Raw genomic sequence first — 19,883 nt, forward strand, 5'->3', positions numbered from 1 at the left:
ACTTTCTGAACGAGCTGATAAGAACTTTGGTTATGCAGGTTGCACTGTGATAGAGAGACGAGAGGAAGCAGAGATGAAGATGTTGAAGTTCTCTTTGGGAGGGACCAGGAGGTATCAGGAATAAATCCATGAGAGGAACACAGGAATACATCCATGGGAGGAACAGATCATAGATGTTCTGGACATAAATAGAATGAAGCAGATGGATATTTTTGGACAACACTCAATGTGGAGACCCTGCAGGCAGCAACCATTTATTATTAATAATACAATAATAAATATATTATATATCAAATATATAATATCAAATCCATACATTAATGTATATAAATGGGAGCAACCAAAAGTAAAAACAAATTATGCATAGAGTATTGTAAAATACATGTAGATACATATGTACATACATTCTAGCATATACTCCTACTCACAGCCAGCCATGTAGTGTTAAAAAACATTCATCAATTTTTAAACAACTGTATTACTTTATCTGGAGAGGCTGGGTGCGATTCTCACGCTGAAAAAAATCCCTCTACTATTTACTTTTATTTTGACGGTTGGGCTCATCTACTTCCGCTCGGAAACCTGCGGATATTTTCACGCTAACTTGAGAAAACCGGATTGGTGAAAGTTCTTCAGGCCCGTCTGACGTCACCAGTCAAGTCTTTTCGCGCGCGAGCCGCCTCGCGGCAGTTTGATCTGTTCTTTTATTCAAACTGCGATTTATTTCTAACTCAAACAGAACAAACAGGTTTATCTGCACAAATTATTGATTTATTCTCTCTATCAATTACATGAGAATACAAGAAACAATTAAGGCATATCCATCTTTAACATTAATATTACGCGTCAGACGTACACGTCAGAATAACAACAATAACTCTTACAAAAAAAGCAAAATAAAATAATTGTTTTGAGAGATTTAATCAGTTTTACACAACTCTAATAAATGGGAAGTTTTTTGTGGCATTTTTATTCTCCATGCAATATAAAAGTCTTAAATATATTTTCTACGATTATTCAGTTTATGAGTTCTTTCATCTTGAGAAATTTGCAATTGTAGATATTTTATAATTAAAATCAATTTGTTAATCAAAAAATAGATTTTCATCAATTAACTGTGACCTACCACTAGTTTGAATGGGGGACTATTGAAATGGTGATTATATTTTAGCTGTTAGGCAAATCTGAAGGGAAGAACAGAACGTTCACACTGATCTAATGAAAGCTCCTAGATTCTTTTTTGTCTTTACACCAATTATATCAAATCATTTTAAATACCATTTGTATCATTTTATTGTAATAAGGAAGAGAAGACAGCTAGTAGATGCCTGTGACACAACTCTGGTCAAAGTTAGACTATCATCTTCCCATTCATTTGATCCATAACGTCTGTCAGTGTTACAAAAACAGCTCTCCAAATGTTTTGTTTTATTGTTTATTTGGAAACCGATAATTAGAGAAACTGCAGTACAGTCAACTCAACTGTGACAACGTTTACTGAATGTATTATGATGAACATTTAATTCAATTCAGTTTATTTATAAGACCACCAGTGAACAACAGAAGTTGTCTCAAGGCGTTACACAAAAGGCATGATGCTTAGTGAAGAATTTCACAAAGAGCGAGGACAAAAAAAAACACATTTAAACCTTAACAGAGGTTTAAAAAATAAAAAAAATTGAAAAAATAGTGGCTAGAATATACAAGGGCACTATTGGCTGTCTGAGGGGGCAGGGGTAACATCACACTGAAATAATCATGAGGACATCGTGAGGGTATTTTTTCTCTTGGAGTCCCGCCGTGGAAATGGCACAAAGCTTTTTACCTCTTTGAAACATAAACCTGTGGAAAAAAGGAGGACATTACTAAACAAACACAATAACAACAAGCTCAGAGGAATCACAGAGTAGTCGAGGAGCATGTCAGCAGCAGGTGGAGGCTTTAGAAAAACAGCAGCACCACATCAGTCTGTGTGGTTGTAGCGATGGGATCGCCTCACAGCGGGCCGATCTCCACAACTCAGACGGGAGCAGACGAGGGTCATTATTCAATCGGATCAAAGCCCGAAAGGACAGGAAAGTGTCAACAAAGAGCAGATAAATGTTCAGACCCTGACGACAACCCACTTTAAACTGTTAGAATGTGGGTTTTCCTTCAGTTTTTATGTTATTACATTTTTAATTCAGCTTTATATTTTGCAAGTATAAATGTGGACTATTTTTGTTAAAGTGCATTTTAAAAAGTTTTAGAAATTCTCATTACTCAAAGTTTTAGTCATTGCTCTTGTTTCTTTGACCTTCTCTTTTTTTGTTTTCTATAAAACTTGTTGCATAAGAACTTCAAAAACTTTTATTTTTTAGCTATTATTTAAACCAGATCAATACTTAGGATCCTGGTGCCTAAATAATAAATCTAACAAAAAGGTTCTAAACTGGCACGGCTGCAATTTTTTTCTAATCCAAATACAGAAAAAGAAATTCAGAGAAAATTAAAGTTAAAGCTGAATGGAACATAGTGATGAATAGTAGGATCGTTTAGGGAATGTTTAATCCATTTTAAATTCTTTCAAATGTGGAGCTTTTCTGAAAAGCAGAAAATTGTTTTAGAAAATTAACCAAAGTCAGTAAGTCATGAAATGAAGACCCGCTGTCTGTTTTTGTGGATACAATGAAATCAGAATTACTGAAAGAAAACATCATGTAGTGATCATTCCCCACGAGGCACGGACGCGTCTACTGGATATCTAAATCATGGCTCACAGCTGTAGACATGTATTAAGTACCTGTTGGAGATCAATCCATGGAGGTCTATTGCATATCCCAGTTTAGATCTCTAGTAGACCACTTTCCCCACAGATACTTGTGTTGTGGTCCCATCATGCCTTGCGCGTCGTAAACAAGCTTTTCGGGTAGTTTCTTCTCACATGATGAGTGACACATGATGTCTTTTATGACTAATAGACACCTATTGTAGATGCTTACAGGAAATCTATTGGAAATCTCCAAAAGCTCTTTTCTGTTACTCTGTTAGATGTCTACCAGTACTGTTCTGCATACAGAGGTCTCCTACACATCTACCTGTAAACATTTGATCTTTGGGTATTTTGACTGACCTCCTGACCCAGTATGTACCAGCCAGACCTCTCCGGTCATCAGGATCCGGTCTTTTATCAGTTCCTAGAGTCAGAACTAAACATGGAGAAGCTGCATTCAGCTTCTATGCACCACAGATCTGGAACAGACTTCCAGAAAACCTTAGATCTGCTGAAACACTCAGTGTATTTAAATCCAGGTTAAAGACTCACCTGTTCTCAGTTTGATTAATATGTATTCAAAAGTTTACGTCTGACTGTTTATCTATGCTTGTTTTAAATTAAAATCTTTTTACTTTCTTTTAATTTTATTTTAATGATCACACATTTACTATTTCTTTTGATTGTTTCTTTTAATGTTTTATGTAAAGCACTTTGAATTGTCTCTGTACATGAAATGTGCTATACAAATAAACTTGCCTTGTCTATAAGAGAACTTCTTTTTAGATTTACTGGATATAAATCAGAAAAGCCCAGTGAAACATGTTTCTATCATTGTGACTTTGGTGTGCCAGCCTCCTTTTTCTTCTTTTTTATTGAACATAAACTTTTTTTCCTAATCTATGTAAATGTAAGTCTGTACTTCTAAAACTTTGTTTCTAAACAGCAACTAGACACTGTTGTTCATCAGAAGATCAGAAGATGTGCTTTAAACTAATTCTAATAATAATCCACTCTGACAACAGATTAAACTTTTTACCATATTTTGTTCAGTTATATGACAAGTTAAAAATCTAAACATAAATACTGATGTTGGATTCTTGTTCTGATGCAAGTCTCTGAGACCTTTAACCCTGGAACGTTTCAGTAGAAAAGTTTGCTACTTCTTGGAATATGGAACTTTGTGAAAGCAAATTGTCTGTAAACCAAAAGGATGCACAGTGGCGTCGTGGTCAGCTCTTTCACCTTTGTGATTTGCACCTGTGTGAAGTTTGCATGTTCTATCTCCACAGTTTCTTTCATTGTTTCTGTGACAATTAAAAATAAAGATCTATAAATATAATTAGGAACCAGCAAACCTGTGAACCAGAAGGGAGTCGGTGGATTCTAAAGATGAATAAATGGTAGTTTCTTTTTTTGTTTTTTTTGTAAATGTTTTTTTTAAAAAAAACCAAAACATTGTAGGCCCATAGAAAAATAGAACAGGATGGTTGAGGCGGAGTTACTGTAGCCACCCAACGATATGCAGAAAGTGATGACAACATTAGAAAGCAGCAGTATAGCGCTAAACTAGCGATTCTGTCTTCCTCTTTACGGCGGTATTCTTCTTTCAAAAATTCTATTCCTGTTCTACTCGATGTACAAAAACTAAAGCAAGAAAGAGACGAGCTGCTGGATGACCTCTGTGATTGTTGCTTTGCTAGTCATCACACTCTAACTAGCGTTCTACACCACGCATGCCCTGAGAAAAAAAGACCGCTCACTGAACTGAGTGGAAATGCTCACCAGAATTTACTGGTCCGTACCAGACCGTGCTGGACCGCTCAGCTTCATAGACATTTAAAAATATACTAAGATTAGAGGTCTACCTGTAAGTGTGTTGTAGACCTCTTTATGCAGATATCTTTCAGAACACTATCAGTAGAGCTCTAATAGATTAACAGAACAGAGTTGTCAGAGACATCTACAGTAGATGTGTATTAGGTATCTAATAGACATCATGTGTCTGGTAGGTCCATTGCTGTCCTTGTGACTTACGCTTCCACTCATCCAGGGACAGAGTTGCGTTGTCGTGACTGTCATCATACGGCACCGGTTCTGGTAAGTCGTCTGGGTCTCGTAAGCTGTCGAAGTATTGATGCTCCAGAGCTATTTCTGCTGTTGGCCTTTCATCCCCGTCCAGAACCAGCATCTTCTCCAGCAGATCGATGGCTGAAAGTGGAATTTCAGAGCTTAACCCCAGAGCACTATCACCGGGTGATTTTCACCTGAGCAAAAGTATTTACACGATTTTCAATATGTTGCATTTTCCTGAGTGTCATGGTCGCTGAGTAAAGTCTCACATGTCCCAGGAATGATTGGACCAAAGACCAAGTCTCCAGTATCATTATTTATTTTTTAGGAGTTTTTGTTCTCAAATTCCTAATTTTTCCGTCATTTTCAAGCATGTTTTTAGGACCTTCATTTGTTTTTATTTTCCATTTTGTTACATAAACCACAGTAGTAAATAATAAAAGAAAACGACTAATTTATCATGTGTTGACATATTTTGATCTATTTTTTATGGGAAATACTTTTTATTGTTTATTTTATTTAAAATTATCCACTAAAAATGATGGTATAACTTTTTATGGTGAAAGTGTTGTAGGGTTAAACACACTCAAATAAAGACAGAATTCATTAAGACACACTAATTATTTTAGCGTTTGACATTCTACCAGTTTAGGCAGAAAAAGATGCAGTAAAGATGGAATTAATTTGAATGCATTTCACAGCTTTGTGTTGCTCCCTCCTGTGCCCAAAAGACAACCGTCTGGTTTTCTTATGATCAGTCAGATGAGCCGTCTTCAGAACACCATAGATATTTGGACTGGACTGGACTGGACTGGACTGGACTGGACTGGACTGGACTGGGATGGATGTATGGGTGGATGGGTTCAGAATATTTTTGATGCATTGCAGAACCTGAAAAGCTGCTTTTATCAGATCTATAATTCATTTTGTCAGACGGGTGTTAAAAGCCTGTTGCTATCACTACATGTTCATATAGATTTGTGTTGTGACAGGTAACTATGACAACAGGAAAGCTGGAACGCAGGAACCCCTGACATGCTTCCAAAGCCCCATTATATATGCAGTGAGACCTCTGAATGTAGACGGGTTTCAGACGTGAGGATGACGGCGTTCCTGTCGTGGTGAGTGTGAGTCTACAGCGTTTATGAGGACATAAAGAAAAGTCCTTTCTTCAGGAAACCGGCGGTCTGTTCACAGGACGGCGAGCGGAGCAGCAGGAGTACCAGCAGACGGACAGCAGATGGAGCCCTTAAGTGTGAAGGAGCCTCTTTGTAATCCAGATATCTTCTGGAACCCACCCGTTTGTGTCCCTGACAGCTCACCTGTGTCTACCTGCATGTGACTTCATTGCAGAGACCCTCTCAACACATTGGCAGATTTGAACCCCCCACTTTTTCTCTGTGTTTTAGTTTTTTTTAAGTGTTTTCCATTTTTACTTCATAAACAATATTTTCCTCATTAACCCTTTAACACCTGAGGCGTCACCGGTGATGCTTAAACACAAAGTCTTTAACACGCTATAACTGTTCAACCGTTAACACGATCATTCCAGCAGATTGTGAAGGAGAAAAGCAGCTCAACATTTTTAAGGTGGATTTAATTTTCGTTCAAATTACTGCAGATCACCTGAGTCAACATTTTCATGGTGATTATTCTTGAGGTTTGATTGGACCGGTGCAGAGGAATCGGCCTCTGATCGGAGGGTTACAGGTTTGATTTCTGCTTTGTCAGCCCAAGTGTCCTTGGGGTAAGACACACTGAAACCCACACTGGTGGTCTGGCTGGCTCTTCCCATGGCGAGCGTCATCTGTGTGTGTGAATGAGTGTGTTGGTCTATACCAGGGGTCGGCAACCTTTAAAAGAATTTGGGCTGATTTTCTATGGATCAGAACCAAGAAGGATCCGCATAGTCTTACTTTAGCCTTTGGATTTCCATTCATGACCTTCTTTTTTATGAATTACGTCTATTTTTTGGCACAAACAAAAATATAGAAAGAACCCAGCATCTCTCAAAATGTGATTTCTTTTTTTTTTTACTTATTTTCAAAATAATCGATAACAGGATCATCTCAGTGCAGCTCTGGACAGCTAGTAACCAATGTTGTGCAGAATAAGATAATATGTGTTTTTAACTCATAAAAGATCAAACTTTTTACCAGTTTTGCTTCATATAAATCTGTTCGTTCTGGAGGTAGAGTTGATCAAACAAGACGTCTTCAGGTCAACAGGATGTAAAAACCTACATAGTTTATCATCTATGTGAACCTCAGACATCAATTTATACATTTAACTCATCTAAATTTAATAAATGATAATTAAGTAATCATTTCCTTAAATAAATGCAAATAATTTTCTTTCATTTATTTATTTATTTTTTGTCCTCTTTTTCTCCTCATTGTCCTCAGCAGTCTTACTCTGCTGGGTTTTGTTATTTTAGTTTGGATCTTGGTAGTCTTAGTTTTCAGGCTTTGTTTATTTGTTTTCTTTAGGTAGTTTTGGTTAAGCAGACATTCTCAGGAGCTGCTGACTCAGATGGTCGACATGTCTGGATCAGCAGTCTTCATGACTTATTTCATGTTTGGAGCCTCCATGGAGAGATGAAAGAGACACATGTGGATCTGGAGCTGCAGGTTGCAGACTCCTGAACTAGAAGGAGCCGCATAGTCTTATTTTAGCCTTTAAGAATTTTGGATTTGCATTCATTACCTTCTTTTTTTTAAATAAATATGAATTATGTCTATTTTTTGGCATGGACAAAAAAACAAAAATATAAAAAGAATCTAGCATCTCTCAAAATGTAATTTTTTTTTTTTGCCAAATTAGCCAAAAAAGCTAGCTCCTTGGTTAGTTGCCAGCTGAATTCTAAAATAGCCTAAAGTTCCTCAGTAAATTAGTCAAAAACGTTGGAATGTTGCTAAAATAGACGTTAAACTCTAAATTAGCCTAAACAATCCCAGTAGATAACAAATTTGCCAAAAACGTTGCTAAAATATTAGCTGAAGTCCAATTTATTTTTTGAAAATGACTATAAAGATGAAAATGTAGCCCGTGAATATATTTAAAGGCTTGATATTAATCTACTTAAGATTTTTTCTTATGGGGCATGTTTTGACCAATATTTCAAAAACTATAATGTTTATAAATACTAAAAATACAGGTAGTAATGTCTTAACGTTTTGATGCCAAGATTGTTGAAATCACTGGAAGTGTGATTGAGTTTTTACGTCCCATAAAACGTATGGAAAGGAGCAGGACAATCACTATTGTGTGAATGCTAACGAAGCATTCACACAATAATTAATTAAGTAATCCTTACGTTTACATTTTTCTTCAGCCATAGAGCCACCATGGAGAGATAACAGAGCCACATGTCTTTATTTCTCCAACATGTTCCTAAAATTCCCTAATATGTGAATTCTCTGATGTCATTTCCTAAATGTAAATAACGATTCTGAAAGCATCAAAACAGTCATAAAAACAGAAAATATAAGCAATTTAACATGTTTTTGTCTTAAAAAAACAGGAAAAGGGAGGAATGGAGGAAAAGCAACTCACCAAGTTCACTGGCTTTGGGGAAGAGCGTGGAGAAGTCTTTTCTTGGGTAGCGAGGAAGGTTCTTCACATAGCTTTTGGCCTGATTGAGAGATGCATCACATTTAGGGAACGAGTTCCCGCTTTAATTCAGACCCTGAAACTGCTGTGAATTTAAGAATTAAAACTTGAAAAAAGACATTTGTCTGGCTCAGGCTGAAAGCCAAAACTTCAACAGAACAACTGAAATCTGACATCTTTTCTGTTTCGTTACAACATGAAATCACAGGAGTTTGGTCCACCTCAGGACTGTCGAGTTTCTGAACGAACTCCGGGCCCGGGACTCCAGTAACCTTCAGAATCTGAGTCAGCTGGTCCATGTCTGAAGGTAGCAGTTGAGGATTTCTAATAATCTCATTTAGATATTCATGGATTATTTTAAAAAGTGTAAAACCATCAGAAGATGAGTGAGTTCCTCTGTGAAGCTTGTAAATCCATGAAGACTAGAGGACAAACAGATGTTTTTGATGTTTGTCTTTCTGAAATAAACGGCACGCTCCATAAACAGTCACTGTTCCGATTCCTTTGTTATCATAAATATTTGATCATGTAAAAAAAAAAAGATAATTCCTCCTCGTTTCTCATCAGAGAGCTGAAACCTGGAGACGGCTCACGAGAGGATACAGTCTTTTCCTTTGAAAAGCGTTTTTCCATTGATCATTTCTCCCATGATGCACCCCACCGACCAGATGTCCACTAGGGGGAAGAGCAAAAGAATCATCACCCAGGGGGCAGGAGTTGACCGAGCCAGCGCTGCAGAGAGGACGGCGGCGGCGTTCTCGCTCACGGGTCAGCTGTTTTCACAGAATCAAAATACAACCAAAGTTTGAAGCAGGAATTATTCAAGCAGGGAGTCTGTTTAACATGGACAGTCGCTGTGAGCTTGTTCAACAGATCCACTGAGGTGCAGCTTTTAGCAAACAATCCCTTTTAGCTGCTCGAGCAGGGATAGGCAGCTCCAGGCCTCGAGGGCCACATTCCTGCATGTTTTCCAACATCTCTACTCTGGCATGTTCTAACTGGCTGGACACACCTGAAGCAGGTAACCAGTCATGAGTATCTGGAAATCGTGCAGACACTGTGGTCCTCGAGGCCTGGAGTTGCCTATCCCTGCACTAGATTATTAGGAAACCTTCGTAACCGAACACGGAGAACCTGCTCGTGGCACACAGCTGGGTCATGCCGGAGGCCTCAAAGGACGGCTCCTATGGATGCGGAGGAAGATCCCAGGTGCTGAACATTGCTGCTGTGAGCTTGTAGCTCAGGGGTATTAGAATCCAGGCCTCGAGGGCTGGAGTCCTACGTGTTTTCCAGCTAACCTGCCATTGAAGCTCCTCCAAACACACCTGATCAGGTAATCAGACAAGATTTCAGGAAGATCAGCAGGAGGCCGGCCCTTGAGGCCTGGAGTCTGATACCTCTGATGTTGCCAGCAGTAAGAATAAGCTCCGCCCCTTAAGGTGTCAGAGTACGTGTTTATGGGTGGAGCGAGCAGACAGCGAGCAATCAATCCCGTGAGGCTTGGCCCGCCCAGCTGGTGTGCTGCGAGCATTGGAGGGGCGCGACGTGACAAACACTGAACAGTAGCAGCACAGAGGACAGAGGAAACATATGCAGCAGCTGCTGTTGTCTTGCCAGTCTGGGAGTAGTGCATCCAGTTCAGAATGACCTCAGGCGCACGGTACCAACGGGTCACCACGTAGCCCGTCATCTCTGCATCAGTGCTGCGGGCCAGGCCAAAGTCCAGGATCTGCACCAGAACCAAAAATCCATCAGTCTGGATCAGAGACGCGTGAAAAAAAGCATCAAAGCTTCCTTCCTAGATCATGTGTCAAAGTCAAGGCCCGGGGGGAGGATCCGGCCCTTCGGTATTAATGACCCGATGTTATCTTGTGCTCACTTTTAATTTGTATAATTTTAATAAAATATTTTTTTTATGGAGGATAAAATATCAAAAGTTATTTAAGGTTTAGGTTGATATATTCTGGAATAATATTCCTGCCTTTTTATTATTCATAATCAAGTAAAACAGTTAGTTTATAAAGTTTTAAAAAGTAGCATCCTGCTAGCTTTTTAGACTGTTTTGAAATTTACTAATATTTTTTAGGCTGTTTTGGAGTTTAGCTAATGTTCCAGTTACATAATAGCCATGCTACCCGTGCTAATGTCAGCATCTTCAGCTATCAGCATTCACACTAGCATTATCACAGGTAATGCTATATATCTAGTTCATAATTATGTTAAAACGTTAGTTTTAAAATTTAGTTTGTTCAATAAATGTTCTAACTGTTCGGCCCGCGACCTAAGGTGTGTTTTGGATTTTGGCCCCTTGTGTGATTGAGTTTGACACCCCCACTGTAGACTGTTAAAATAAAAGACTACAGGAACCGGCGTGACCTTCCACATGTGTTTGTCTCCAAGCACGGAAGGATTTCTACAACTTAACTCATGTTGGCACTCCAATGCCATGCCCAGTGTTTCTTTCTCTCTAGAGCACCACCTTCTGTCCAAACACATTCATGTCACAGTCAGTGCAAAGTCAGACATTAATTGGTGGATCCTGTTCAGACATGAACAGGGACAGCAAGCGAGCAGAAGCTGAAACTACAGAGTTTAGTGGGAAAATGTCTCCTTCTTAGGTTAAAGATGTGAATCATGGAATCAAAGTGACTTTATGGAAACATCAAAGGTCAGTTTCTTATAAATAGAAGTCAAATAGAAGCTCCCCTCATCACGTGCAGGGACATTTGCTCCACATCACGTTTCTCACCACAGATCTGTCTGCTTTGTGACGGGAAGTCTGAGGTCCTACTCTGGCCTCCAACTCTACGCTGAGAAGGCTTGCTTTAGCAACTAAAGAGCTTAGAGAGCTTCCAGTCCCTTCAGCTTCCCACTCAGCAGCGGAGAGAGGCTCTAAACCCTCCAGGGTCTCCTGGTTCTGACTTAAACTGAAACCAAAACTGTAATGCAGCAGCGTTGATACTTCTCTCTAACCTAGAAACTGAAAGAACGCCACGAGGACGTGACTGACAGCATGTGACTAATCTGCAGCAGTGTGAGTCTGAACCTCCATTTCTGGTGAACACTTCACAGTGAACCTGAAGATGGAGTTACATTGTCTTTGGAGAGATGGTGCTCACATTTCTACGACTCAAACGTGTCTGAATGAACGAGTGTCCAGCCTCCTGACATGCAGAGTTTGTGTTACTGGAGGAACGCACCTTCAGCTGGCAGTCCGGGTTTACCGCCAGGTTTCCCGGCTTCAGATCCTGTCGAGGAAAAGAGTTCATGAAATGACAGGCAGGTAGGCGGAGCAACGTCTGAGAGCTTTCAGTCGATCTGCTTCTTGCAGCGATGCATTAATGCTGCAGGAACGAAAATTCACAAGTGACTCATCAACAAACCGACAAGAAAAGAACGCTGCAGAGCCACTGCAGAAATATGGAGACATGTCACCAAGTCACCGAGTGTTACCAACACCATCACTGCTTCAGAAACACCAGAGGAGAACACATTTTTACACTTCAAACACACACCAACACATCATCTGACTCATTCCTCCTTTGTTTTCAGTCTAATGATCATTTTGTTTGAGAAGATTCTTCATCGGGACCGGATTTCTTTCTCTCCTATCATCACACAAACAAACAAACAAGCACAGCAGTTTCAGTTACAAACTAAACATTTATGAATAAAACAAACACCCAGATCTGCCTGTGCTTATCCAGGGTGTGCCCCCCTCAATGACAGCTGGAACACATGCGAACAACATGTCCAACGGAGGCTTGACCTGTGGCAACAACTGCAGATCATTTCTATTCTAGACATTCATCTCTCCTGCCTTTGTACATTTTTAGCCATTTTAATGATTGGTTTTATTTAAATATTTATTTCTACTTTGGCATAAAGTATTTGGAACCAAAAAAAATCCTTTAGGTCATAAAAATATTAATCTTGTCATTTATACAGACACAAAGGTGTTCAGGTGAGATGAATGAGGGTTTTTAGTCAGTGAATGGAAGCAGTTCCATAGATGGTGAGTAGGAGGGTTGCTGGTTTGAATTCCAAAGGGATTTTGAGTTGGACACCCCAAAGTTTTAATTAATATTTGCATTGAGGAGCAATGGAGGAAATGCTTCGCCAAGTTTTACTTTTCCTTCTCTCATCACTATTGAATCAATAAATGAGGATGATTTATTTTGAAGGAGAGAACAGAAAAAGAACATCAGTAGAGTGAGACACTGGTCAGGTTCTAGACCCGGTTCTGTTACTGCCTACTCTCAGAGATCTCTTCCTCCTCCTCTTCCTCTCATTTGGAAAGAAAAAACAACTAATGTTCAAAAGAATCAAAGACTCAAAGAAGAGTTGGTGCGTGCCGCTCCAGGGAGGGGGCGGGGCCTAACATATCCAGACTTGCAGTGAAGCTTCTGATGACTGAACTGATCTAACCTGTTGAGGCCCGGGTCTGACTCGTTATTAAAAGCAGCTCGGCGTGTCGGCCTCTGACCCGAACACGTTGATGCTTCAGCTTCTGAACGTCTCAGTGATCAACAACATCCAGATACAAACTAGAAAAAGTTTGGACTCACTCTGTGGATGATTCCCGCCTTGTGGATGTACTGCGAAGAGAGAAACGCCTTTCAGGTTCACACAGAAAACGTTCTGCTTGTTTTATAAACCCCGTTAGGTGTTCTATGATCCCCTCTAACTCCAACTTCGGTCATTTTCTGATCTGTTTCCAAAGCGTTCCCAGTCCTCTTTTAGTTACAATTTTTTTTTTTTTTAAATGTCGTTTTCTAGGACATAGTTTCTGCAGAGCGGCAGGAGTTCATTAGAAATTCACCTCTGAGTTGTGGGTGGGGCTGTTGGGATGGAGTAAGCCTGCCCCTACTTCCCATCATCCACCTGTCCGCGTGCTCTTCCACTAGCTTACATCTCCAAGCCAACGTTAGCAATGAAACAAAATAATATTGTTTCTATCCAGTCGATCAGTTCTGATCCAGATTCCAGCTCGGACGAGGAAAACAAAGATGTTCATGGATCTACTTGTCTGCATGATAATGGGTGGAGCGAGGAGCTTGAGGCCCCGTCCAGCGTATTTTCTGTCATAATTACAAGCTTTTTCCAACGGTATTTTTCCTCTACTTCTGAATACTCCCAAATGTCATTTTAAATAATTTTCTGTCCTCTACCATCAGAAAAATGCAACAAGAACATGTTAAAAACACCAGAGATGTTCTGATGCGAGTGGGTCGTTTCTCAAAGACAGTGAAGGTGGCGGTTTAGAGGTCGGTCTCACCCTGAGTCCACAGAGCATCTGGTACACTAGATACTGCACTTTGTCGTCAGTGAGAGGCCCTCGCACCTTTGACAGGTCCGTGTACATGTAAGGCATCACCAGGCAGCTGGAGAGGACAGTCAGAGAAAACCACATTTATCTTTAGAACACTGTTTATATGCTTTTGTTAGTGTGGGATAACCGGATAATAAAACATTTTAGCCGATTTGTTAAAAGATTTTTGCAGCTCTTATATCCTTCTCTCTTAGTTTGAAGCTAAGTAACATGCTTTTCAAAATAAAAGAGCAGCGAACGAGACAGTTCAAGCTTTGTTTCCTCTGCAGACTAAACTAGTCCAAAGCCAGACTCAGACTCAGGGCAGACACGAGCTGCTATGGTAGCAGAAGAATACTCACAAGTCCTGGAACTCATCCAGGCTGGAGGCAGGTGTGAACACGTCCAAAAGTCCTATGACCTGCATGAGACGGGACAAAACCAGGTATGGAGACAGACGGCTCATTGTTGCAGGAAACATGAACTTGTGAGGGACGGCTTCAGCAGGGACAGACACCATATCTACAAACTCTTCCAAGGCCCCCAAAACAAGCAGGAACTCCTAAAAATAGCAGCTCCGGCTGGGCTCCATCTACTCACGTTCTCATGCTTCATGTGTTTGAGCAGCCGCAGCTCTCGGTAAGCCCTCTTAGCGAAGATCTCCGACTGAAACGGACGGTGGAGCTTCTTGATGGCCACTTTCTCTTTGGTCTTCTCGTTTATGGAGGAGCTGTGGGGAGAAGAAGATCCCTCAGAGACAGCGCCCTTCAGGTTCATCATCGCTTTGGTCCTCAGAGGTCTGAGGGAAGACGTCAGAGCAGTTCTGTTACAGGATGTCTGAGTGCTGTGGTTCTGGACTCATGCGTGAGTGAGTGGCGGGCAGCAGCGTGTGGGCAGGGCTCATCCGCCCACATGGGGACGATTGATGCTGATGAAGTGGCTCCTCTGCAGCTCACAGGAGTAGTGGCGTTTGGTGAAATTATAATTAATGGCAGGAGCGGAGCCATTTTTAACCTGACCTTTGATGGATCCAGACTCTGGTTCCGGTGCTGATGATGGCAGCATGATGACTGCTGGATCAGGGGGGTCTCTTTAGTTTCTGCATTTTTTTTTTCTAAGGATGGAAATAATTCCTCCAGATCATCTAAGAGTTCATGTGTGGAAACAGCCTGGATTAGGATTAGAAATGTTGAGGTGTATTTAATCTAATCCTAAACACGAGCCGCTCAGATCAGGTTTAGATCTTTCTTGCAGGTTACTGCCAGAGACGCTGATCTTCATCAGATTCCATCCACACCTGGAGAAGACCAGCTTCTGTTGATGGAGGAGCACGCGCCTCCAGCCACACCTGAGCTGACGCGGGACGTGTTTACCTGCAGGTTGGGAATCAGCTGCCATCTTTCGCCCTGAGATTTGGGCGCAAACGTGGACGGGGTTCACGTGCACGGCTTTTATCATCGTCATCATCATCTTCATCAGCGCTCAGTGAGGGCCCCCACGCACTCACGGAGGCGGGGGGAGCGTTCGAACTCCGCCAGGTCCCGCCGCACGCACGCACTTGGTGCGGGGGGTGTAAATAAAGAAGTCACTCACCAAACCGAACCGTACGCCCCGGTTCCGATCTGCTTCAGCCGCGTGTATTTCTCCGGGACCTCCCACACCGTGCTGTTGATTTCCTCTCGAGAGAAACGCGCCTCCGCGTCCATGATGAAGAGGAGCAGCGAGGAAACAGCAGAAACTTCACCTCCCTCCCACCGCCTGCCTATCAGCTGCCAGCGGGAGAGACACGGCCACACGCAACTTCCGGAGAGAACTTTCAAAATAAGTCGCCTAGCCACAAAAGCAAAAGATATTCATTATAATCGCCAATCGCGTTATTATAATCAAATATTTTAAGAAAATACATAAAAAACATACATTAACAAAAGAAAGCTATCATGCTTATACTATTTTTATTCATTTCCCTTATTTTCTATTATTATTATTATGATTATTATTATTATTGCTTTTGTTGTCGTTGTTGTCGTTGTTGTTGTTGTTGTTGGTGGTGGTGGTGTGATTGTTTGATCTGAAAAACCATGTAAATATAAATATAATTAAAACAAGGATGGTAAATATTTGGGTAAATGCGCTTTTAAAAATCAAACTTAGAAAAAAATTCAAACCCAAGCCTCAAAATAAAGCTAAATAATGATGTAAGGAAAGCATTAGAACATAAAAAAAAGATTAATTTTACTCATTAGATTTTAGTGTTTATTTTTAAAGGTAGAAAATTGTTTAAGAGACACAAACTCAAAATCGATATTTGTAATATGCAATAAAAGCATATTTAACGTCCATATATTACTTTAAAAAAAGGATGTGTGAGATCACAAAAATAGTGGAAGGCAAGTCTCCAAAACCAAATTTTTCTTCAACTGATGTTTACACAAAACAGAAAATTAAAAAGGAACTTCTAAAACGGATCTGTCTCCAAAGCTTTCCCTGTGGTCTTTTCTTACAATGATTATATTTTAACTAGGGCTGTCAGATTTGTCGCTTAAAAACGCGTTAATCTGACATGTGCTTGACGCCAACAATTTTTTTGACGCATTAATCGCGGACTTTCTCATACGTGCCTTTCCATACCGCGCGCGGGCGTCCCGCCCCCTGACTCCCCGGCTGCTCTCACTAGATCACGGGCGGCTCTCCAACAACTGAGCTAAACCGGCCGGCGCTAGGACCTGGAGAGCTCCTGCACTCTAACCCGGCTCCGGTTCGCGTCCAGTACCACGTCTGGTGATACCGGCTCGCGTTCCGAACAGCAAGCTCACCGGGGGACATTTTAAATGTTCTGGAGGTTTAAGCGTGATCCAGCCCCAGCAGAGCGGTCTGTCTGCCGGCATATTCATGGCGTGAGCTCCGCTGGACACGTCGCTGCATCGAGCTGCAGCCAGAGAACGCGGCGGCCGTAACAGACTGTCAAACTATCCACAGAGTATCCTGCTTTTCTCAGTCTTTAATGTTTTAAAAAACAAAAGTTCATTGGAAATGATAAATCTCTATTTCATTTATTACTGCAGTTCAGCAGAGGAGGAAAAGATTTGGTCCTGACAAAAAATGATCATGAGAGTGTTATTTTTGATGTTTTTTTATTTTATTTTACTGAACGTCTTGAATTTAAAATGCCCTTCACTTGCACTTGGGCTTTTGTTAGGTATTTTATGTTACAGCCTTTTATTGTTAAGAAAGTTCATCTCAATACAATGTTACAAAATAAAGTATTTCTGATGAAAACTAATAATTTTGTCATTCTTGTTTTCATAATTAATGTAGAACTACTAAATTCCACGAAGCACACATTTTTTTCCTTAAAAAAAGGCCACATGTAAATTTGCGATTAATCACAAGTTAACTCTGGACGATGCGATTAATCGCGGTTAAAATTTCTAATCGCCTGACAGCTCTAATTTTAACCAAAATCTAAAAGCTGTCGTTTTCTAGGATATAGTTTCTGGAGAGCGGCAGGAGTTCATTAAAAATACATCTCTGAGTTGTGGGTTGGATGTTAGCATGGAATAAACCAGGGGTCCCCAAACTTTTTCTTTTGAGGGCCACAAACCTGTTGTCTTCTCTGATGGGGGGCCTGGGGTCAGTTTGTAGGCTAACAGAAAAAGTGTAACCATCACAGCCTAAATGAAAACATTTAAGGTTTTCCATATAGCCACACATAGCCAAATTTTAACTATTTTATTTCTGTAATCTTCACAGAAAAAATAATACTAAAACATTTTAAAAACTAGATATATAGCATTACCTGTGATAGATTAATAGCCGAAGATGCTTAAATTGATAGCTAAAAACACTGAAGCTGAAAGCTAGCTAAAATATTAGCAAAGTGCCAAATTAGCCGAGAAACACAAAAAATTCGGAATTATCCAAAACAGCTTGCATGTAGCTCAGATATTAGCTAAACTATAGCCTAAAAATCTGAAAAAGCCTAAATTATTCAAAACATCTAGCATGTAGCTGAAATATCAGCTAAATGCCAAATTAGCCTAAAAAACTGGAAAATGTCTAATTTAGCCAAAAATCAGTTTGGGGGGCCGGGCAAAATCTGGAGGAGAGCCGGATCTGGTCCGTGGGCCGTAGTTTGGAAATCCTGGAATAAGCCTATTCCTACTTTCCATGATCCATTTGTTTATAGTTTTCCTGGCTAGCTTACAGCCCCTCACAACCCCAAGCTAACATTAGTGGTGCAATAAAAATGGTGAGAAAAAGCGTAGCTATCCAGCTCCATTCAGATTCCAGGTCACACAAAGAAAACAAAGACGTTCATGGATCTATGCATGGCCCATCCAGAATATTTTCTGCAACACAAATGCGCTCTTCTTCAAAGCAGAATCTTTTGTCTGTTCCAGATTCACAGCAATTGAAATGAGGAAACTCTCATAAATAAAATTTTGTATCTTAATTTTCTTTGTACATATCCTCCATCATCGGAAAAATCCCACATGAGCATGTTAGAACACCAAAAGCATCATTTTCATGGGTCTGTGCTCCTTTTTAGGACTAAATAAACTTCTGTAATAACACCAGGCTTTATTTTGAAGAGAACGTCACGTGGATCCGGTCGAAGATTGTTTTTGACTTCATCACACCCCTCCTAAACCGTCCAATGACGGCTGAGCCATGATCTCCGCTTTCCTGTAAACATGTAACCTGGATTTAAGGTGCGGACGTTCATCAGCAGGTAAAGTCATGACGTCACTCAAAGATTTCCCCTCATGCCTCAGAATTCTCGACAGAATTCCCGAACGACGCTAACTCCAGGTGAGATCTGCAGAATGAAACTTGCGGCAACATGACAGCATGACGAACCTCCCTCCTCCCACATGCGGGAGGAGGTGTTGTTGTCATGAAGCAATCCTGAATGACTGCAGCTTCAGCTGCAGCTTCACACAGAACAGGATGAAACATGAGCCTGCAGGTCTGCTTCAGCACAAATCCACATCCGGTTCACCCAACGCACGTCAGTTTAAACAACAAACACCAAATATAAACACGTGAAATGCAAAATAAATAAGATAAACACATGAAATGTGAGGGACTGCTTGATTTCCTCCAGAACTGGACCCGTTTAGATTTCCAAACGTTTTTTTTTTTTTGGACTGAGGAAGTGAAACACAACGAGAGTCCTCCATCAAATTAAAATTATGTCAATAATCACTGAGAAAAAAACAAAAAGAATAATAAAACTTTAATCAGGAGCAATAATTATAGTGTGTTTTAAAAAATAATATAATTATTATCTTTGTTATTGTTTTTTTTCTTCAAAAAATTGTTCAATATTTGTTATTAATCCCTGAAACAAAACTCACATAAACTTTGATGCATCAATGAAAAAATGTTCTATCAGATTTTTTTCTCACACTTAATTTGCATCAATAAATTCTTTGATTGATTTTCATCCTACACCAAAGTTGTCAGCCACAGATACAGATTTTTCTATCACCCATTGAAGGTTGATGGTTTCAACTTTCATGTATTTATAGTGAAGCTCTTCACTAAAATAGAACAGACTGTTATGAGTCCCGCTGCTTTCTGCTTTCAGCACCATTCAGCCGTTTGGTTTCCCTGGTGACTCAAGACCAGAAAAATTCACTACAACTTTAAGACATTGAACTTGCTTTGGACTCATCCCTCAGAGACCGAACATCCGTCCGTCCATCTATCCGTCCGTCCGTCCATCCATCCAGTTTTGTTTTGGTTCCATATGTGATTTGTGTGCAAAAAAAAAAAAATCAGAAGAATCCCATTTTTAATTTGTTAGTGACCAAGTAAAAATGAAGTTGACTTCACTGGAAAACTGAATCTCAAGAAATTTAAAAGACTCTTGTTTCATGATGAAATGTTTTATTTTCTTCGAATAATGTTAAAAGAAAAGGATTTCCAAAAACAAAAATAATCTTAGGTCAGAAAACATATCTTAGTGAGATTAATTCTTTTCTTAAAATGAGAATTCTTCGTTTCCTTTGGGCTTTTCCCTTAAGGGGTCGCCACAGCGACCACCTTCTTTATCTCTTCTCCCTGTAACCTCACTCTTCCACTCTGGTTCCTCTCATTCACACACATGTACTCTGTCTTACTGCAGCT

The 19,883-nt window shown here is 40.2% G+C and overlaps 1 protein-coding gene across 1 annotated transcript; it reads right to left on the reverse strand.

The window, feature by feature from the left end:
• Positions 1–1,421: 1,421 nt before the first annotated feature.
• On the reverse strand, positions 1,422–15,549 carry mapk13 (mitogen-activated protein kinase 13). Its single transcript, XM_024293466.2, has 12 exons — positions 15,342–15,549; positions 14,349–14,478; positions 14,111–14,169; positions 13,716–13,821; positions 13,006–13,035; positions 11,638–11,685; positions 10,052–10,166; positions 9,041–9,112; positions 8,659–8,738; positions 8,381–8,459; positions 4,790–4,963; positions 1,422–1,842 (listed from the first exon to the last, which is right to left on the reverse strand). Exons 1-12 carry the CDS (start codon positions 15,452–15,454, stop codon positions 1,757–1,759), a joined length of 1,092 nt encoding a protein of 363 aa, XP_024149234.1. The 5' UTR covers positions 15,455–15,549; the 3' UTR covers positions 1,422–1,756.
• Between the last annotated feature and the right edge of the window lie 4,334 nt (positions 15,550–19,883).

The sequence above is a fragment of the Oryzias melastigma genome, linkage group LG7 (assembly GCF_002922805.2).
Source record: "Oryzias melastigma strain HK-1 linkage group LG7, ASM292280v2, whole genome shotgun sequence".
NCBI lineage: Eukaryota > Metazoa > Chordata > Actinopteri > Beloniformes > Adrianichthyidae > Oryzias > Oryzias melastigma.